General features: G+C 56.3%; 1 protein-coding gene across 5 annotated transcripts in view; it reads right to left on the minus strand.

Annotated features, from left to right (window-relative positions):
* COL5A1 (collagen type V alpha 1 chain) overlaps window positions 1-22,362 on the minus strand; it is a 155,872-nt gene that overhangs the window by 111,500 nt on the left and 22,010 nt on the right. For all 5 annotated transcript variants that reach the window (XR_013828946.1, XM_079925578.1, XM_079925579.1 and 2 more), the window contains exon 2: window positions 3,614-3,781. Coding sequence is in view for 4 of the 5 variants with exons in the window: in XM_079925578.1 (XP_079781704.1) it covers window positions 3,614-3,781 (168 nt within the window). In the remaining variant the exon portion in view is untranslated. The remainder of the gene's footprint in view (window positions 1-3,613; window positions 3,782-22,362) is intronic.

A 22,362-nucleotide genomic window follows, 5' to 3' on the forward strand; every position in this document is an offset into this window, starting at 1 on the left:
GGGAGAAACTCGTCTGCTATCCAACGCTTCATGTTTTGTTTCTCAGAGAGACGTCAAAACTGAGGGGTGAGCTGAGCAAGAGGCCCAGTTACTTCCTTAGACCGTTTCCTTTCCACCCGGCTGAAGCCCAAAGACACGGAGCAGTTTAGGTGTACAGTAGGCGTTTAATAAGTGCATCTGCTACTAAACTGAACCCTACTAAGCCAACAGTTACAGGTTCTGCTGGACAGAGGCTGATTCTGGAGGTCCCGCCCCACGGTGCAGGGCAGGCCTGGAGCGAAGGCGGAAGAGTGAGCGGGGGCCAGAGCTATGCCCAGGCCCCGTCTCAGATCCTGAGCAGGAAGGGAGTCTCAGCGGCCCCGAAGTTACCAGAGGGAGTGCGAAATGGGGAGAGGACCCCAATCCTAGGCACGGGAGCAGAGGAGGGGGCCGCGTGACCACGGGGAGGCTGGCTTGCCTGGATGTCTTCGGAGGGGATGGCTGGACCTCGGTGATGGCCGCAGGCCCGTGGTGCCGGGACACAGGGGCACAGCCCCAGGGGCCGGGGCAGCCTCATGGGACACGCCTGCCTCCTGCATTCAGGGAGGGCCCAGGACGGCTTCTTCTAGGGTCTCAGGGCCAGCCTTACGCTGACGTGCTGCCCCCCACGCCCGCAGGCAGAGGCCCAGGAAACGCCCCGCTCCAGGCAAGCTGTGCAACCCTCTCTGGTTTGTTTGTGGCCTCCGCTTCCCCCAAAGCGTCACCGTCCCGGGTTCCGCTTTAGTCCTTACGGCCTGGTCTACCCAGTGTCAGGACCACCCAGCGCCAACCGTCAAGGTCAGTAACCTGGAGTTGCACTCCTGGCCCTGGTGATTCAGAACCCGGATTACAGGCTCTAAGCAAGACTAGAAAATCCCCTTAGGATCGGGCAGGAACAGTAGGCCCCGTCTTGCCGGCAAGTGCAGAGAACACCAAACTGCTTCTCTTCACCTGCTGGGAAGGGGGCGAGTCCTCTGAAGAACCCCAGCCCAAGGAACCTTGATTCCCCAAAAGAAACGGCCTGGATCGCAGGCGATCTGTACAAAGTGGGAGAATCAATGACTGGGTGAGGCCGGCGTCCGGGCTGGGGAAGGGGGACAGGTCCTGCAAAGGCTCCCAGATCCCTGCTCCGTTTTGGCCCCCAAGCCCGCATCCACGACCCAGACCCACCCGGCCTGCACAGGGGCGCCTGCATCCCCAGAGAATCCAGGTGGCCTCTCGGGAGAATGATGGGGGTTTTCTCGTTACGGAGACGTCACGCGGACCCGGACCTCCTTTGCACTGAGACGTTTAAAACGTCTATGCTCAACTCAGGCCACCACGGCCTCGGCCCGGCTGGGGCCACCTGACCACACCACCCCTTCCCTCTGCAGCTGCCCAGCAGACACAGCATCTAAAACGCAGCCAAACGCCACGGCTCCCAGGAGGCCAAGCAAAAAGCAAGACAGGTGGGTGCCCCTTCCGAGGTTTCCAAGAGAGGAAAGGCCAGAGCGGCTGTGTGGTTTCATCAACCCTGGGGCCTGCAGAAAAGACCCCCCAGAAGTTCCCACTTAAATCATCCCCAAAGACCTCCAGTTCTATTTGGCATTAATGAGACAATCATTATATATGGACCCATTGTACCCCATAAGCTAATGATGGCTAGAAGGCCCTGTAACAGCCTTTTAAACTCTTTGAGGATCTAATCAATATCCTAATTTGACAGGTTAGGAAAAATGTGGGCTTAAAAAAAAAGATCCCTGGGCTTCCCTGGTGGCGCAGTGGTTGAGAGTCCGCCTGCCGATGCAGGGGACGCGGGTTCGTGCCCCGGTCTGGGAGGATCCCACATGCCGCGGAGCGGCTGGGCCCGTGAGCCATGGCCGCTGAGCCTGCGCGTCCAGAGCCTGTGCTCCGCAGCGGGAGAGGCCACAGCAGTGAGAGGCCCGCGTACCACAAAAAAAAAAAAAAAAAAAAAAAAATAGATCCCTGTCTGCTGTTGACGAATTCATACCAGATCTCCAATAACTGGCCTGTATTCTGAGACCCTCTGACATTTCTCACCCCAAGATAACCGGGGTCCGGGGGGTGGGCAGGGATACTAACTCCGATGAATTGGTTGTGACCCTGAACTGGGTGGCAGGGATCAGATTTAACTAATTTTCAGCAAAGCAACTACAGATGACCTCGAGGCAGGACACCTAATTCCACAGGACGGCCTTGGAAGGTGACCACGTCACACACACGTCAGGCAGTGGGTGTCTGTCCCAAAGTGCAGTCACCACTGCCTGGGGCCGTCAGCTCTCACAAGCCTCCCCTGCCCCTCGGTACCCCTAGGACAGGAATTCTAAACTGGGGACTCGGGGCAGGCGAGCAGACAACTTCTGGGTGATTCTAAAAGATACGCTGGCCCGAAGAAAGGATAAGAAACACTCCTCTGGCCGTGAGGGAAAGTGAAATCCCCGCGGTTCTTTGTGGCGAGTGACCCAGGAGCCCTGGCAGTGACCCCTGTCTTCAAGGATGGTCAAACGCTCTGGAAGGGGGATGTCTGGCTCCCGAAGGCGGTAAAGCGGGGGGGCTCTTTAAGATAGTAATGGGGCTCAGGGCCCCGGACAGATCTCACCGACCCCAAATGACATTCCTGGAAAGAGCAGACCCAGCCCCTCTCGCAGAGACAAACCCTTAAAAGTCGCCACTGGATTTAAAGGAAAGCTGAGAAAACAGCTGGGGTGAAGCAGAGTTATGAGTGAAAGGGTTAGAGGGAGCCCAATGCAGCCCCTGAGGGAGTGTGTCCTTCCGGGCCCCGGGGGGGACGTGACGAAACAGAGACGCCATTACTTGTCAAAAGGTTGCCCGATACAGGGCTCAACGTCCAGGGCGCATAACGCAGTCACCAAAACGATGTCGTATGTCTTCTAATGACTGCAAGACACCTCCTGAGGTGAGTCCATCTGCCCAAGGCCCCCTGGGCCCTTTCTGATGTGAGTCAGGAAGAAGAAGTCCTTTGAGGTGGAGGGAGAGGTAATCAAACCTGGGCCTAGTCAGCCGGTCCAGGCCCCGAGGGTGTGAGGGGGGCAGTCAGGGACCACCTGGATGCTGCATCCGAGCAGCAAGCGTCACTTCCCGCTCTGGGTACGTAACTAAGAGCAGCGACGTGACACGGGGCAACGGATTCTCATTAAGAGCCTGCACTCTCTTGCAGATAACGAGATAACGAGAAGAGCGGAGCCGTGACGCCTGATTCACGCGTCTCTTAACGTCCTCGCCCCCAGTTAAGCTTCTGTCTGGAAGTGTTTCCTTTCCCGTGACCCCAGGGTTTCTCTTAACCCCGTCACCCGGGAACCATCCATCTCCTTTTTGCCTTTGGAGTCCTGACAGCCTGTCCACAGCTGGAGAGACACCTGCTTGGAGAAGCAGTGTCAACAGATGTGGCCCCGCTGTCCCTTTGGTGGTGGACGGTGAGGGGTGCCGGGTTGTGTTTTCACTATCCTGACATCAAACCAGGCTCATTTGCGGAAAACCAAGCACGTTTCTCCACCCCACCGGCTCCCGGCTCTGCTCCCTGGCTGGGGGCGGGAGACGGAGCCGCACCCCACCAGGCACACACGCCGCCTCTTACCAGGGTACAGCTGCTTGGTGGGCGCGCTGAGTTGGGCATCTTTTGTGACCCTGTAAGCGACATCCGGGCCTTTGGAAGATCGCCGCGCTGCACAAAAGCCTGTGGTCTTGGTTATTCCGTCAGGCAGGTTGTGAAAATCTAGAACCTTCAGGAGATCTGCTGGCTGAGCTGAAAGGACAAAGAGGAGGTGTAGGTTAGCCACGGGCAGGCAGGGAGTGCCTACGGGGCAGGCCCACCCTCGGGTGAGCCCCCGGAGGGTTCAGATGAGCTGGAAACCAACCTTCACCACCTCCCGTCACCCACACCTCAATCTCTGACACTCAGGAGATAGATACCAAGGGATCAGCTCAGAAACCGGGTGCTCTTGGGGGCAGGACACCCCACTTTGTAGAAATGCACACGGCCAGGAATTTTCCCGACCTGGTCCCTGCAAGCAGCCACCCCCCAGGAGCAACGCCTCCCTGATTTTGCAATCACGTTGCTCTGTTTCCCCAAGTGCCCTACAAGCCCCGGGCTCCCGGACACCTCTCCTCATTCGTGCCACAGAAGACCCACCCCAAACACAAGCTGAAAGGCGGTGTTAGATCCCACGGCTGATGGAAGCAGCTCTATAAAGGCTGGTCCCACGAAACGGGAGTGACTGACAGCTCACGAAATCTGTTATGTAACTGCTGGAGCGCGTGCCCCTCCTGGGTGCCACTGAGAACAGCGGGCATGCCCCCGGCACATTTTATCCCCCATCCTCATCCAATTAAAACGTAATTTCCCCATAACAGTTTACACGAACAGTCAGATTCTATCTGCCCCCAGAAGACCGGCGCATACAGGGCAAACAGCGCAGAACCAAGAGCAAGAGAGGGGCGGGTCCCTGCATCGCTTCTGGAAAGTTCCTGACCTCCCTCCAGGGCCCCGCAGAGAAGGGAGCAGCCCCTGATGGCAGGGGAGAAGCTGGCATCCTGGTGAGCTCAACCGTCCCCCACAAATGCAAAACATAGCCTCCACGTGCCTGCACGTGCCCCAACCACGCCAGAAAGACCCCAGACCTCCAGGCGGTGAGGACCGCAAGCTGGCGAGCCACACGCCCCCTGCCCTAAACAAAGCCAGCTTCGTATGCAAAGTTCAGCTCACGCGACTACAAACAAGAGTCCTGGGAGTCCAGGCAGAGACAGTAAACTTGAACTTGGAGTCAGCGTGACAGGACATCTGTGCAGCTGGGCTTTTGGGGAACCCAGTGGCCAGCACCCGCCTATCCATGTGCGTGTGGGTGGGGCTGCCACACCCCCTCCACTGGAGCATGTGGGCCTCTCTGGCCAACCAGAGCACAGCACCACCCTGTCCCTGGGGCTTGGTCCAGGGCTGGGCATGTGACTGGCCCAGGCCCAGGAAGCTCCATCCTGGGGCTCTTTCCTCTCTGCTCTGCTGCCTTCACTCACGGATGAGGACCCTGCAGCTGCAGGTGGCTGTCTTCTGGGGGTTGGGGGAGCGCCTGTCTGAGGATGCGGACAGACAGACTCCGGCCACACAGCTTGGGCTCCTGGATCAAGCCGTGCCTGAAGAAAACTCATCTACACAAACCAACAGGTTGTCATCACGCTTCTGCCAATTCGGGTTAGATGCTGATACTTGCTACTAAAAGTCCACATGCACTGCTGGGTGCAACAGCGGGCTGACACAAGCTCGCCCCTGGGGTCTCCGGGCTCCGTAACCATTCAGTTCCCCGGCCCACTGGCCTTCCTCCCCAGAGGGTCATTACATGCCTGGGACTCGCTCAAGAGGAAAGTTCCACCTTCTTAACAAGGGTGATAGCTTTGGAGGTGAGGAAGGACCACCAGGGCCGCTTTCCCCTTGGCCGGGTTCTGAGCAATCCTGCAGCCAAGCTGCCGCACGTGGAACCCAGCACAGCCGTCGGGGGTGGGTGGCCATGCAGCCCCGCTGCGTGTCCAGGTAAGTCCTTAGCAAGAGAATCACCCAGATGGAAGCCTGGAAGGGGAGCAGGTGCCGGGCGGGGCATTTAGGGCAGGCATGGTGGACGGTGCCAGAGGAAGGGGGGGACGGTGCCCTGTAGGCCATTCCCACCATGAGGAGCTGGGCATGAGGGGAGGACGGCAGGTTGGGCCAGGCTCTGAGGGGGACCAGGGTGGAAGCGAATTGAAGCTGCTCTCCATCACTAAACACACACCAAGCCCCGGCCCCGCCCACAGTTCCCTGCAAGGCACCGTATGCCCAGATGCCAGGGTTCTGAGGTCCTGTTCCAGCGGGGTCATTTCTACAACTCGGCTTTGCTGCACACCTCTGTCACTTTAATCAAGGGACCAGAAACCTGGGGGATGAGGATTTCCCACCTCTGCAGAGGGAGGGGCACGGTAGGGACCCAGGACACCCTTGGTCCAGGCTGGCGTCCACCACGAATAGAGTTGCTGCTTCTCAGAGCCTCTCTGATTCTCCTGGGGGGCTTCAAGCTCCTGCCCAGAGCCCTCCCCCCACGCAGGGGGGTCAGCCCCTTGCGCGTGGGTGGCACCTCCGAAGCGCTTGGCACCAGTGACCCCTCCCACCCCGCGCCCCCACCCCCCCACCAGAAGCTTGTCCACTTGACATCAGAAGCAGAGCCAGACGCAGGTGCCTGGCACAGCCCAGGGCCTCGACTTGGCCTATGGGGAGAGATGGCCATGCCAGCCGCTGGCTCACCTGCCCCGTGACACAGCCAAGCTCTGGCTCATCTCTGAGATGGTCGGCTCCAAGGTCGGCTGTGGCCAGGAGAGGCATCAAAGATCCGGGCTGGGCGTCTGGGACTCACATCCCAACAGACGTGATGCTCTTCCCAGATGCGCAGGCTTGCGGACCTGCTTCTTCCATGGCCAGCAGAGAGAGCTGTTTCCCAGAAGCTCTCCAGGCCATGTTTATGGACCTCTGTTGCAACAAGCTGAAAAGGCCGCCGACATTTCCAGGCCCAATGCCACCCCTCCTGCTAGTGCCAGAGCTAAAACAGTATTTTTTCTATTTTATAAAAAGTGTGGTAACGGCTTCCATGGTCTCTCCTCCCTGGGGACGCCAGAGGAGCCTTGGTTCCTCTATCAGCGCAAGAGTTCCGCTGGGAGACAGCACCAGCTTTGGGGACAAGTGGGCGGGGGCTTGAGCCCAGCATCACCCCCCAGGGAGAACATCTCAGGGCCACTTCCTCTGGGAAACAGCCCAGCACAGTTCCTGGGACACCAGAGCCTTCTCCTGGCTCCTCCCTCCGAGCAGAGAACGTCCCGGGGCTCCCTGGGGAATCACCGTGGTCCACTGGTTCAAGGAAGACAGAAAAGGAACTGACCGTGCAGCCCGTGCACCCTACCGGGGGCCCCTCCCCACCTGAGAACCACAGGTGACGTGAGCAAGGCAGCTCCAAGGGCTTCGTGGAAACAGAGCCTGGTGGCTTCCACGTAAACCTGGTCGTGACGGGGATCGCCCCCGCGCTGGGAGCCTCCAGGAGCGGCGGGCGCCAGGCCTGGGCTCACTCAGGCTGTTCCAGTGTCTTCCTGTTCCGCGGAGCCTGGGCGGCTGAAAACTACATTTCCCAGACTCCTCTGCGGGGAGGGCTCGGGATGAAAATTATGTTCCACACTCAGAGGGGAGCTGGAACGGGAGAGAAAGAAACCCTCTCCTTGCAGGGTCTGGGACCAGGTCACGGGGTCCATTGACATTTGCAGACTTCTTGAAGTCTCGGTGCCCTCCCGCTCTGGTGGTGTGACCATGAGTGGGGGGGGGGTGTCTGGTGACCCCACCACTCCTGCTCTGCCAGTGGCTGTGTAAGCCCCCGATTCCTGCACTGTCTCCTTCCCCTACAGTAGCCTGCTGCTCCCTTTCTGCTTGTGCACTGAACCTGCCTGAGACCGCGTAGATGTAACCAGGTATTACACCCCCAGACCCATAAAGGAATGGACGCCGGAGAGGTCAGTTTTAAGGCAGAAAGGGGGCAGCTGAGAAAGGATTTGGAAACGTAGAGTTGAGTTCCAGTTGCCCTATGCCAGAAGGGCAGCATGAAGGCCCTGAAAAGCAATGGCACAAAGGAGGGGCTCAAATATAGAAGTGTACGCTGTACACCTGAAACTAACACAGCATTGTAAAACAACTAGACTTCAATAAAGATATATATATAGAAGTGCAGGATTGATGGATGGATAGACAAACAGATGGATAGACGGACGGATGGATGGATGGATGGAAAAATGGATGGACAGATGGATGGATGGACGGGTGAATGGACGGGTGGATCGATGGATGGATGGACGGGTGAATGGACAGATGGATAGACGGATGGATGGATGAAAGGAAAGATGGACGGAGGGATGGACAGACAGATGGACGGACGGAAGGAAGGATGGATAGATGGATGGATGGAAAGATGGATGGATAGATGGACAGATAGATGGAAAGACGGACAGATGGACAGGTGGATGGATGGATAGATGGATGGATGGAAAGATGGATGGACAGATGGACAGACAGATGGAAAGACGGACGGATGGACAGATGGATGGACGGATGGATGGATAGATGGATGGATGGATGGATGGATGGATGGATGGGCAGATGGATGGAAGGACGGATGGACAAGCAATACACATATGAATGGTGCAGATCAGGAGGTAGATGTCCCAGAGACAAATTTTACAACTGGCCTGCTAAGCAGTCAAACATTTCAACTGCCAATGGCAGCGTCTCCACCAACCACACAAAGATGACCTCTCTGCCTCCCCCAAAAGGCACTTCCACAATCATCCCTACAAGTCAGCTGCCCTGTGCTCCTCCGGACACAGCATAACGGAATAAGGGAGCTCCACGTCACCCAGGGTCCTGCCGGCCCTCAGTTCACAGCTGCAGGACACGAGATGCCAAAGCAGCCGTGCAGAATGACTGCAGCACGCTGCACGCCCAGGACACCCATGACCTGGACCACCAGTGGGTCACTCCGGCCGGGCATGTGGAACCAGCGATGGCAGGACCAAAACCACACTGGTGAGGCTGGAGGACACGGCACACAGCCCCGCCGAGAAGAGTCAAGCTCCAGTGGCCAGCTGGCTGGTGACACAGCCGGGGACGCATCACTGCGCCTGCCCAACGCTCCGCTCCCCTGCCCAGAACTAGCGGAGCTGCCGGGGGGTTGGCGAGGGCATCCAGCACCTAGGAGAGCAGACGGAATCAGGTGACTGCTTTTAGCAGGAATTTAAATTGGTTTCTGGCAGTCAGCTGGCTTCTGGACACCCCTCCACTGTGCTCAGAGCAAGGAAGGGGCCGCTGAGGCCAGGGCGCCAGCCTGCCCAGGCTTGAGGGTCCATCTCAGGCTCAGCAGCTCCTCTTTTGCGAGGGGAGCCCCTCATGGAAGAATGTTTCTCTGCCAACAATGCCAAGTCACAGCCCGCTTTCAGGAACGGGCGGAGGAGGGAAAGTAGGGAGAAGACTTAGGGTCACCACCCTGAGCTACAAAGGACGCGCCCTCAGAGTGGTATCAGAATGTTCCAGCCGGGCGCTGCCGACCAGTGCCACCTGTCTTCTGCCAGCCCCAGGGCACGAGAACACCGGGGTTGGGGGCTCCTCACCAAGTGCTGACATCAGCACCTCATCCCCCCAAGCCTTCCTCAGCCCTCAGAGCTTGATGTGGGAGGTGGGGTTCAGAACAAAAGTGACTCAGCCAGAAAGACCCACCTGAGCCCAGAGGCCCAGGGAGAGGGAGCCATTTCCACGGTTTAATGATTCACCCAATTTAATGTCCCCAGGTGTCAGCGGGGACACCAGTGCGGATGGAGCTTAGTCACCAGCCATGCAGAAGCTGCTGCACACACCGGGCACTCAGCCACGTTTGTTGAATGACTAAGTGAGCAAACCCACAGCTCTTACATATGACAGGCAGAGAGGGGGGACGTGACAACTTGAACACTGCCGCTACCTCACCGTGCCGCGCTGTCACCGTATCACGTTGGACTTAACTCTCGGAGTGACACTGAGCTGCCAGCAGGGGACACACTACCGTTCCACGTGCTGGGAAGGAGCTGGGCCGAGGTCCTGAGAGTCAGGCCTCCTGAACGAGGCTTGCCAGGGTCTGCACTGGCTCGAACTCCACTCCTGTTTCTGCTTTTCCCCCAATAAGCTATGAATATTCTTCAGCACATGCTGTCGGTAAAGACTGCCTTTGAAGCCCATGCCAGACAGTGTTCGGTCACCATCCCCCTCCACCCTAGAGGCTCAGGCAGGAGTCTGTGACGTATCAGAACTGCTTGCGGTGCGCCTTGAGATTCCACCAGGTAACCCATGACCGAGTCCCATGCGGAGGCAACCTCGTCCTCAGCCCCCCGTGTCCCGCTCACCGTCTGCACAGCCCCCATCCCATACCTGCCTTCGCTGGTCTGGGAAGGCCACGGCCCTGGTGGCGCGTGCGCAGGACACTCCAGACCCCGGCTCCCAGGCAGGGCTGCTGGGTAAAGTGAAGCCAGCTTGAGTCCCGGGCACCCCAGGGGGCGTGATGCTGTTCCGGCCTCTCCGGCCCTGGAGCTCCGTGGCCTGTCCTCCCAAGCACACAGCCCGACACCTGCCAGGCCGAGCCCTCGACCCCGAGCCTGAGGCCCGGTCCTGCCAGCGTCTGGGGGCCGCTGGAGAAGAGCAAGCCGGACGTGCATGACGGGGGTGCCGGCAGAGGGGCGGGGGTGAAGGGGCTTTTGCTCACTCCAAGGTCAACGCCATCCCGTCTTCAAAATTCTCTGAACTGTCTAATTTCAGAGCTAGAAGGGGTCATAAATAACACCCAGGCTGATGACCTTTCTTCTGAAAGAGGAGCTATGTGGAGAAGGGGTGTGGCCATCTCGAGTTCACACAGCAGGCAGGTACAGAGCCGCCCGCAGCTTCTGATCCACCCCAGTCCTGAACTCCCTTCCACACGGCACCAGCACATGAAAGACGGAGCTGGTGACGGGCCCCGAAACCGCAGCCCCACTGCCCTCACTGCCCTCGCCGCCCTGGTGTGTCTCTCGTTCCCTAAGTATAAATACACCTAATTCCCTGCGTGAGGCGGGTCTGCCTTCCTGGGCTGCGAGCCTCAGGAGGGCGGGGGGCCCGGCCTGGCGTGTCCCTGCTGAAGCCCTGTCACCCGGCCGGCTCTCACGGTACCTGCCACCGAAGGCAGCATCTGTTCTGCATTTGCGGGGCGCCCAGCAGGCTCACCCGCAAAACACACCTGCCCTTCCCGCTGTCCCTGCTAGATCCCATCTTACGCTTCCCGGAAGCAAAAAAGAGTCATGGCTCTTACAGGACCGAGGGACGGCCAGTGAGTGGGGTGGGGAGAGCCGAGGGCCCCCTCACCCCGGGCCAGGGCCCCTCCCCACCAGCCCTCCCCGCGGGCCCCGGCACAAAGCACGTGGCCCTGTCGGGAAGGTCAGCCCAGCAGGTTGGAAAACAAACAGGCTGCCTTGGAGGCTCCGAACGAAATTCTTCTTCAATGACCCCACTGCGGGAACGAAGCGAAGGGGAGGGCCGGGGGCAGGTGAGGCAGGACACTGGGTGGCCATCCCCTGCTGGACCTTCCCCGGCTGCCACTCACCCAGGGATGTCACAGGGGCAGAGACCTGAGCCCAGCGCAGGGGAACTCGGGCCGTGGCCACAGGTTGACAGGCTCCTGCGCTGACAAAGACCACCGCCCTCAGCTCTCCTCGGCGGGTCCCCTAGAACCTCCCTCTCCTCCACCCGGCCTCGAGGGCGCTCAGCCCTCTGACCCCAGCCCTTCCCAGGGGCCCACACTCCTCACCCAGGCCACACGTTACACGGTGCCCATGAGCGGCATCCCGGGGGGTGCAGTGCCCAGCGCCCGCCCTGCTCAGGCGGGGGGGCCGCCTGAGGGCCTCTGAGGCTCGGCAGAGCAGAGAGTGGGGATTGGAGGGCGGAAGGGCCAGGCTCGAGCCCAGCTCTGCCCGCCCTGTGCCAGGGTGCCCAGCGGGAATGGACGTCAGGGGCCTGCCCGCCGGGCAGGGGAGCCCCTCCATCCCCTGCTTAAACCCCGCCTGCCTCACACCAGCTCTGACCTCCTGTCCATCTCTGTCACTTCCTGGGGACAAGGAACGGCCGCCAATGAGCCCAGCTCGGGCCCACGGGGGCCAGTGACAGTGCGCTTGCCCCTTGCCTCTGGTCCATTTTGAGGACCCACCAGCAGGGCTTCTGGGAGAATTTTTACCGAAGGAGACAGCGCCATTGTGTGTCATCATCCCTGCAGACCCGCCTGACTTGGCCTCCCCCGCACCCCCAGGGGTGACACAGAACACCCGGGTTAGGGTGCAGTGGACGTGACGCTGACCCAACCCCCTTGTGGGCCACGTGGCCCTGGTGACAGGGAGGGGTCACTTGGCAAGGAGGCAGCACCAGGACAATGGCTGCAGGGGTCTGGGGCAGGGCTGATGGGCGGTGGCACCCAGCCTGGGGGAGGGGCAGCTGGGCCCTGAGCTCTCCGCTCCCTTAGTCATCAAGACAGCTCACCAAGTAGGCACCTGCCTCTGCAGATGAGGAATCTCAGGCTGGGAGACGTCAGGTGAGTCATCCCAGGTCCTACTGGGATGCAAACAGCTGTCTGGCGGCAAAGTCTCCCGTCTCCCCCGACACTTCGGGGAGGAGAGAGGGCAGGTGCTCCCATGACACCTCCAGAGAAACCACTGCCGAGCTCACTCTCCTTCCAGGGAGGGGACAGCAGACAGCACGGCAGCAGTGACGGGGTGGAGCAAGGTCGCTCCAAGGCAGCGAGAACCTGCTCCTTCTAGAGGTTCAGGACCCTGGGAAAGCCTGGGATGGAGAGAAGATCCTCAACCTCCCCCATCAAGGGATGGCGGAGGAGCTCAAAACCCCGGGCTAAGAGAAGAATGACAGGTCAGAGGATGCCTCTCCTGTTTTACTTTCTACCTCATCAAAATACTGGTCGGAACATCAACTGAGAAAGCATCTCAGAGACACAGTCCTCTCCTTTGTCTCTTCAAAGTGCCACATGGGATGCTCAGTAAACCCTCACTGAAGGATGGACACATGGGCACAGGGATGAAGTGAATGGAAGGATGGAGGATGGATGGATGGAAGGATGGAAGGATGGATGGAAGGATGATGGATGGATGGAAGGATGGAAGGATGGATGATGGATGGAAGGATGGAAGGATGGAAGGATGGATGGAAGGATGGATGATGGATGGATGGAAGGATGGACACATGGGCACAGGGATGAAGTGAATGGAAGGATGGAGGATGGATGGATGGAAGGATGGATGGAAGGATGGATGGAAGGATGGAAGGATGGATGGATGGAAGGATGGAAGGATGGATGGATGGATGGATGGATGGATGGATGGATGGAAGGATGGATGGATGGAAGGATGGATGGAAGAATGGATGGAAGGATGGAGGATGGATGATGGATGGAAGGATGGATGGATGATGGATGGAAGGAAGGATGGATGGAAGGATGGAAGGATGGATGGATGGATGATGGATGGATGGACGGACAGATGGAAGAAAGGATAGAAGGACAGATGATTAATGGAAAGATGACAAAAAGGAAGGATGGATGAAGCATGACTTCACAGATGACTGAGCAGACGGATGGATGCATGGATAAATGGATGGATGAGTGAGTGAAGGAAGGAAGGAATGCCGTCATCTTGAAGATTCAGCTGATAAACTTTCACTTCTCAAAGATTTTAGCTACCAGCCATTCACCTGGCCACTCCCTGCCCTAGTGGCCTCACTCTCCCTCTGGGCCGGAGGTGAAGTCCCGTGTTATGTGGGTATCTTATTCCGTGGCAACCTCCTCCCCGAGCAGAGGCAAAGGCTGCACCCTGGCTCAGCACCCTTGAGAAGGGCCTGCCTGGGGGTAACGTGTGGTATGTGCTCAGGGCTCTAGGTCCTCCAGGGAGTGAGGCAGTGCAGAACGGACCACAGAGAGGACTTGCCGCCCAGCCCCCATCACCAGCAGGGGCCTGGCGTAAGGTGCCAGACCTGGCAATTGGAGCACGTTGTTGATCACCCAGCTCCTGGCCCTCTCCCAGCTCCACGGCTCTCCTCTCCTGGCCAGAAACTCAAGAGCTCTGAGAAGCTTTTGACAGGTGGTTGGGAGACTTTATGGTGAAATGTCAGCTGGCGAGGGCATCGCCCTGCTTATAAACACAATGTTACCAGGGGGCGGCCACAGTGGGGAGGCAACTCCCCCATCCCCGCGTTCAGAGATGGGACGCGTCTGAAACTTGCTTCCCCCGGGGTGTGATGGCCGCCTTCCACTTCTCGTGGAGGCTGACCCGAGTGTCTGGACACCTGGCGCCTCCACATCGTCCCACACTAAGCCCAGATGCTGGCGGTGCCTCTGCAGGTTTCTAAAGGATGCAGGTGCCACCACCCAGCCTGAGGGCACCCACAGTCCAGCCTGGCCACCCTCAGCATACACGCGGCTACTCAGAAGTCAGCCATGTTGCCCACGAGGACTCACTCAAGCGCCAGGTGACCTGCAGAGCCCTTGGGAAGGAGTCCTGCAGCAGGAGGAGAGAGGAAGACGGGGCTGCCGGGAGCCGGCAGGGGCCTCTCGGCTAGTCTGTGGCCACGCGAGGAATGTTCCAGGCTCAGATGCTCCCTCACCCAGCAGGGCAGCATGGGGACATCCAGGCAGGATGGAGCCGGGCCACACAGAGCAGGCTCGTTCCCACCGTCCTGACGGCCGCGGGTGCTGCAGCCAGACTTAGACCCCACTGCGAACTGGGAGGAAACGTCACAGCCGAGGGGCAGAGCCCTGAGAAGCACGGGCATGTCCAGCTTCTCCCTGCGTTTACTCCGCACCTCTTCCTCTCAGCGGTCATCCCTGCTTTTCACCTGCCTTTATAAAAACATGTGAGCATATACGTTCCTCTCCCCTGTCAACCCTCAAAGGTTATGAACAGAACAGACACGGCCACGGACATCAATCCTGCATCTGACTGCCAACTGCCATCTGACTGATGGTGCAAGGCAGAGAGGGCCGGCGCTGCCAGCAGGGGCTGGTCCAGGAGCGGAGCCCACAGGCGTGATGCAGAAGCAGACGATTAATCTCAGCTTCCTCAGAGGTAATTTATCTCCTTGTTCTGGAGGAAAGGGGTGCAGATGGCGCCCAGCGCCAGATTCCACACGCCGGGGTTGGCCGGGTTTGCTCGGGCAGGCTCTGCACAGCCCCACCTGCTTCCAGGAGGCCCAGAGGGAGGGCCGGCTGCCATCGGGCCAGCTGGGGTCACACTGGCAGAGGCCCCTCTGCATCCAGGGCCTCGCCCAGGCGGGGCACCCGGGGAGCCGTGCTAAGGAGGGACACGGGTACGGGCCAATTACAGAACCGCACCAGCTGTGGACCAGACCACCCACCCCAGACAGCATCTTGAAAGGGACCAGCAGGACCTGTCCCTGAGGCTGGCCTGAGCTGCCACGCGGGCTTCGTTCACTCAGCGATGCTCTGTGAGCATCTGCGCTTTGGCATGTGGGGAAGGTCCAGGCCGTTTCTGGACTCGCCCTCCCATCGCCGCAGAGGCCAGGCCGGGCCCCGGCTGTGCTGACCTGTGCCTTTGCTGCCAGCGGGTCCCCAGGAGGGGACTGGGCTTCCTGCGCGTGTTAGGGGAGTCCTCAGGACCCGGGACTAGAGGCAGTGACACCCACGATGGGACAAGTGCTAGCGCACCCCAACCAACAGCGGCTCCATCACCCCCCCCCCGGGCCTCCTGCCTCCCTTGGGAAGCCGTGAAAGGCCGCTGGAATTAACAGCACCGGAAACGCTGGATCTCCAGACTCCTTCCCTCCCTCGAGAGTTACAATGACAAGTCAAAGTGGTGGCCACAGGAGACCCCTTTGCTTCATGAAGACCCAGGAGAACAAGAGGCCACCGTACACCGGGGCGGGCCTCTGCCTCCTCCGCGTCACCCCAGCTCCCCACCACAGTCTGCCCTGGACGGCAGCAGGTGTTCCTGCAGCCCTGCCACTTCCCCACCTGTGAGCTCCCTGAGAGAAGCGACAGTGGCATCCTTCATCACAGCGGAGGAGAGAACTTAGCCTGGGGCAGACGCTCAGCATACCGAATGAAGGAACGCCCAACCAGCCGGCCATCAGGAAACCAACCAACGTCCAAAGGTGCCTTCTGGGGACCCAAGATAAACGCCAGTGGGAGAGAAACCTTTTGGGCGGGGTAGCAATTATGCAGCAATTAGGCTGTACACATAGATGGACCTGGAATCCCCCCTTTGAGGGGAAATCCTGCACAAAGGCCTGTATACATGCAAGGACATCCAAGGCGGTGTCGTCTGTCATAGAACTGGAAACAAGGTAACTGCCCATCAGTCAGGAGGCTCATCTGTGAACTACTCTGCAGAGGCCGCAGGAGGGGGGGATCTAGATGGCCCGACACAGAGAGACAGCCGAGACGTGTCATGACGGGAAAAGAGCGCGTCACCGAACACTCCCAGAGCACCACATCCCTCGGACGTTAAAATAAGAGGCGTCTGTTGTAACCTGAAAACACACCAGGTAAATGCACACACGAAAATGCCCAGAACGGTACCAGCCAAACAGTGAAGGGCGTACGCCTGGGAAGGGGCTGAGAACGGGTAGAACGGGGAATGGGAGGGTCCTCTCCCTGTGCCTCTCCTCCCGAAAAATGTTGTACGTCTACATCCACCTAAAATGTGCACCATTCTATTAACAACAACAAAAAAACAACGCTAAAGCGTATGTTTTAAGTGTGGCAGTTTAAAAATGGCCACAAAGTCTTTAGCACAAGTGCCCGTGAAGAGGTGGTATCTGTGCCGCCCCCTTTAACGAAGGTGGGCTCCGTGACTATGGGACCCACAGGATGTGGTGGAAGTGATGTGTGCTTGCTAGCGTATGGACCGAGGCTTTAAGAAACTGACACTCTCTACTTCCTGTGTCTGGAATACTCTTCTTTAGAACCAGACACCATGCTGTGAGGAAGCCCAAGCAGCCCCTTCGAGGCTCCCATAGGAAGAGAAACCCAGGCCCCCAGCCAACAGCCCCAGCCAAGCTCCCAGCCAACAACCAGGGCCGACTCGCCAGCCGTGTGGGAAAATCATCTTAGAAATGGACCATCCGGCCCCAGCCCAGCCCCTCTACCTGACGTCATGGGAGCAGACAAACCGTCTCTGCCAGGTTCTGCCCCAGGTGCAGACTCACAAGCAAACTAAGATTGCTGTCGACTTTAGACACTACATTTTGGGGTGGCTGTTATGCAGGAACAGGTAACCACAACAATGGCAAGCAACAAAGAAGAGGAGACAGTTGGAACAGAAATACAATTTATGTATGTATGAAACTCCTGTGGCTAAAAAAAAGACGGGGCAAACAAATAAATAATATTCAATGTCACTAGAAGTTAAATAAATCTAAATCAATCAAGACTCCTCTGTCTCCCATCCAACTAGCCAGGGGGTGGGGAGAGGAACATGGGAGACTTTTCGAGGTAAGGGAAATGTTCTGTATCCCGACTACGGTGGTGGCTACCGGACTATACATCTGTCAAAACTTACGTCCTTCTTTTCACCCGCTGGCCACTGGCAACCACCAATTTTTTTCTGTTTCTATAGTTTTGCCTTTCTCCAGTGTCATATAAATAGTATCATGGCCTGTACAGTCTTCTGTGCCTGCTTCTTTGACTTGACATAATGCTTCTGTCTCCGTATTGTCTCATGCATTCATTTTGCTTACAGCCCAGTAGTATTCCATCGTATGGACGTGCCACAATTTGTTTGTCCATCTACCAGTGGGTGGACGCATGGGTAATCCCCAGTTTGGGGTGATAAATGGCATATGAACATTCACATACATGTCTTTGTATGGACATATGTCTTCACTTCTCTTGGGTAAATACCTAGGAGTGGAATTGCTGGGTCCCTCTGGCAGGTGTACCACTAACTTTATAAAAACCTGCCAGAGGGCTTCCCTGGTGGCGCAGTGGTTGAGAGTCCGCCTGCCGATGCAGGGGACGCGGGTTCGTGCCCAGGGCCGGGTAGATCCCACCTGCCGCGGAGCGGCTGGGCCCGTGAGCCACGGCCGATGAGCCTGCGCGTCCGGAGCCTGTGCTCCGCAACGGGAGAGGCCACAACAGGGAGAGGCCCGCGTACCGCAAAAAAAAAAAAAAAACCTGCTAGACTGTTCCCCAAAGGGGCTGTACTGGTTTGCATTCCCACCAATAATGTATGAAAGTTTCTAAAATCACATAGCATGAGTCCCCCAGTATTCGTCTTTTTCAAAACTGTTTTGGTTATTTTAGGTCCTTTGCATTTCCATATAAATTTCAGAATCATCTCGTCAATATCCATTTTAAAAATGCTTGCTGGGATTTTAATTGGCGTTACACTGACTCTGTGGATCAATTTCAGGGGAAAATGATACCTTGACAATATTAAGTGTTTTTGTCCATAAGAATGGTACATCTACCCAATGCTTCAGATCTCGTTTAGTATCTCTAAGTGATGTTTTATAATTTTCAGGTATTTTATCATATATATCTCTAAGTATTTCATATTTTTGATGCCACTGTTTAAGTTTCTATTTCTAACTGTTCGTTTCTACTATCTAGACACAGGACTGCTTTTGGTGTACTGATTTTGATTCCTGCGACCATGCTAAACTTACTCATTAACCGTAGAGGCTTTTGGGTAAATTCCTTAGAATTTTTAACACAGACAATCACGTGGTCTTCAAATAAAGACAGTTTTAGTTCTTCCTTTACAATCTACATGCCTTTTATTTCCTTTTCTTGCCTTATTGCACTGGCTAGGATTGCCATATAATATTGAATAGGTGTGCTGAGAGCAGACATCCTTGCTTCTTTCCTGATCTTAGTGGGGAAAGCATTCAGTATGTGGATTTGACATGAATATCCTTTATCAGATGGAAGAAGCTCCCTTTTACTCCCCATTTACACAGACCTACTCATCATATTTTTCATTTAAAACTATTACAAAGGAGTATGTACTCCCAGTTTTGTAAAAGCGGGTGTAGAAAAAATACTGGAAAATAAATACGTCAAAATGTTCAATTGGTAATTTATTTGGCTGCACTTAACAGAAACCACCATGGCGTCAGCATCATGAGCACCACGGTTTAAACAAGTAAGGGATGATGAGGATGGATTTTTATCTTAATTCTATGATGGACGTGTATTGGTATAACAAATTAATGGCATCCTAAATGCCAATCGATGTCCAGCAGGAAATGGCATTAGATGATTAAATAACTGTCCTCTCTCCATGTCTACCTAAAAATGCAAGATAGTCACAGATCTCTTGTTCTTTGCCTTGATAATGGACAACGTCTGGTCTTTATAAGACAGAACCGCGTTTGCACTTCTCTGGACTGTCTATGCTTCCCAGAGTCTGACATTTGAAGTGGGCCACCCCACACCAGGAGTCCTCACAGGGCCCCCTTCGTCAGGCCTGGCCAGCTCGCCCCTGCCCTTCTGCACTAACGTGTGGACAAGAGGCAAGCGCGTCTGTTGGGCTCCTTCACTCTCCTTCACTGGCATCAGCTGGGCTTTGCCTTGAAATTCTCATTGGAAAAGCCAGCTTTGGAAATAGAAGATGGTCTAACACCTATTAAATGTAGCAATATTTCCTGCTCCAGATTGAAGCCACTGTCTGGACCATCAACACCTTCACACGCTCGTCCAAGTGTGCGGTTCCTCACACAGCCCCAGACGGAGCTGCTTTCAGAGCACACGCTGCAGAACCATCCTGGTGTCTAGGCGGTTCTATGTATTCAGCGCTGAAATGACTTTATTCAATTACGCGATTCAAGGAAAAGAACATTGCACTGGGTCACTCTGACCTTTAGAGAAATATGTCACAGTGCTTCCCCCGGGACCAGAAGGCATCTTTCAATCACTAGAGCTACGAAAGCCTTCAAAACACTCTAACTAGGCCTCAAAACCAGCCACGTGGACACAAAATGAACTGCGCATGGACTCCATCAACTCCCCTGGGAGGCACCACATACAGGGAGCGGGACCGAGCCCTGACTTCCACAGTCACTACCCACGAGTCCGTACCACCAGTCCCGGCTGAATTTCCTGGGCCCCACACTCAGTGGGGTGACGAAGCCAGATTTCAGGGTCCCCCCCTCCCCTCCACCGGGTGGACAGCTGCAGGCTCTCCAGGAGTCACGGTCACCGTCTCAGAGAGCTCCATCCACCTTCCGGAAGTGGGTGAAGGGCACGAGTGCTGAGCTACACGGAGCCCATTTCCACTCCTGGAAGATCCACGGACAGGAACACATCCTCTGCCCCAGACCAGGTGAGGAGACGCTGCCCTTTCCTCCACACCTGCCCCACCCCAGCCCAGGCCAGCCCAATCTTGCACCCATCTCTGTAGCACCCCCAGATGCGAGCCCCACCCTAGCCCACTCTTCCCTCGTCCTCCAGTGTAGACGCCAAGCACACTCATTCGATGTGACCTCCTTGGTGGGGAGAAGATCCTACCAAGCTGGACCCCGATATCACTGTTCACTCAACCAGCCACAGCAGGCACTCAGCAGATGCACAGAGGGCCCAAGAGAGGGAGAGAAGGGGAGGGGAGACAATTAGCATCTATTGACTGTCTAGTAGGTTCTAGAAGATGCCCTTAGGTTTTCTGACTACATGAGAGGAGGTGCCTAAAGCTAGGCACGTACATGAATTATAACTGTTATTAATCACCCAACTTCTACCAACGACCCCGTAGAGTAGGAAGTGCTACTCCATTCTCCAGACGAGGAAACCGTAGTGCCCGGAGGCCCAAGCGACCTGGATGAGCCACAGGCCCAGCAACGGTCACACCAGGCCCCAGGCATTAAACGACAGCTTCCTGCTGCTTCCCAGGAGGAGAAACAGGGGACTGACTGGTTACATGGGGGTGTGGGTAACCCCAGTTCTATCACATGGGGTCCACCTGGGTTCAGCACCTGAGGATTAACAGTGCTCAGGGCACAGTAGGTGGGGCAGTAACTGCCCACCCTTGGCTGGAATGTAATTCTGCAATAAAAGGGCTTTACAACATTCTTGTGCTCAGATGCAGTGAGTCAATGTCTAGGAATCCCCCCTAAGGAAATAATCAGAGAGGATTCACCAGAAGATGTTCATCCAAGTGTTATTTATAACACAAACAACAAACGACCCAAATCCAGCATGAGAGGCACAGTTAAGTGAACTCCAAGGCAAGCCTCTGATGGAATGTTGGAAGCCATGAAGATACTTAGAAAGAGTCTGTAATGAATGACACGGGAAGCGTCCACGAGGAAGGCACACACAACACTGTTTCTATACATGAGCTCAGCCATGAAAAGGGGAAAATGTGAGGAAAGTCTGTGTCCCCCCCAAAATCCAGAGAGTGAAATCCTGACCCCCAAAGACGACGGCTCCAGAGAACTCCCTTGCCCCTTCCCCCATGGAAGGACACAGCGAGGAGGCACCAGCTATGAACCAGGAAAAGGGTCCTCCCCCCGACCATGCTGGCATCTTGATCTTGGACTTCCCAGCCTCCAGAACTATGAGAAATAAATTTCTGTTGTTCATAAGCCACCCAGGTTGTGGTATTTTATTATAGCAGCCCAAACAGACTAAGACAGAAAGGAAAGAAAAAGGCATTTTTATAGTTTCCTATTTCCCAAATTTGCTAATAAGTGTGCTTTATTGTTATAGTCAAGAAAAGTTATCAGAGGTGTTTTGGAGAATTAGTAGAATCTCTGAATGGACAACCAAATATCCTGAAACGTGAACACTCCACCTCCGGGTTCCCAGGACGGAGTTTATCTTACGTTACTGCCAACTGGAAGGCTTCCCGTGCTGCTCTCCACCTGTCCACGCCCCATCTCTGCTGAGAGCTCCAGGTCACCTCCCACATCCCCAGCTGCTCCAGAGCCACAGGCTTCCCTTCTCTCCTAAACTCCTAAAAAGCTGCCAGCACCTCACTGCTATCCTGACTGCACTGCCCTCTGCTGCTGCAACTGTACTTATCCTGTCTCTGAGTTCAGGCCAACAAACGTGAGGAGAATCTCGTGGTGCCTGGTACTCCGCTCGGCACTGCAGAAGCTGAAGGGAGTCAGCCATTCCTGGCCCTCAAGGAGCCCTAGGTGGAGGGTGGGAGTCTGGGGTGGGCATATACACCCTGATGCAAAAAGGAAAAGTGGTTTGGTGGAGGGGGCAACCCAGAAGTGTGATGGAAGAATGGACGGATCAGTGGGTGGGCAGATTTGATCTGGATCAGTGGGTGGGTTTAAGGTCTGGGTCATGGGTGGGTGGGTGAATGGATGGATGGATCAGTGAATGGATGCCTGGTTGGATGGATGGATGGATGGATGGATGGATGGGTGGATGGATGGATGGACAGATGGATGGATGGACGGATGGATGGACAGATGGATGGATGGATGGACGGATGGATGGACAGATGGATGGATGGATGGATGGACGGATGGTTGGATGTATGGGTGGATGGATGTATGGATGGATGGACGGATGGATGGATGGATGGATGGGTGGATGGGTGGATGGATGGATGGATGGACGGATGGATGGACAGATGGATGGATGGATGGACGGATGGTTGGATGGACGGATGGTTGGATGGATGGGTGGGTGGGTGGGTGGATGGACGGATGGAAGGATGGATGGATGGATGGATGTACGAAGACAGCAATACACCTTCACCAGTTTAAACTGAATTTAGGGACCCAAAGCCTCATCTCTTATAAAGCCCCAC

The sequence above is a fragment of the Stenella coeruleoalba genome (assembly GCF_951394435.1).
Source record: "Stenella coeruleoalba genome assembly, chromosome: 7".
NCBI lineage: Eukaryota > Metazoa > Chordata > Mammalia > Artiodactyla > Delphinidae > Stenella > Stenella coeruleoalba.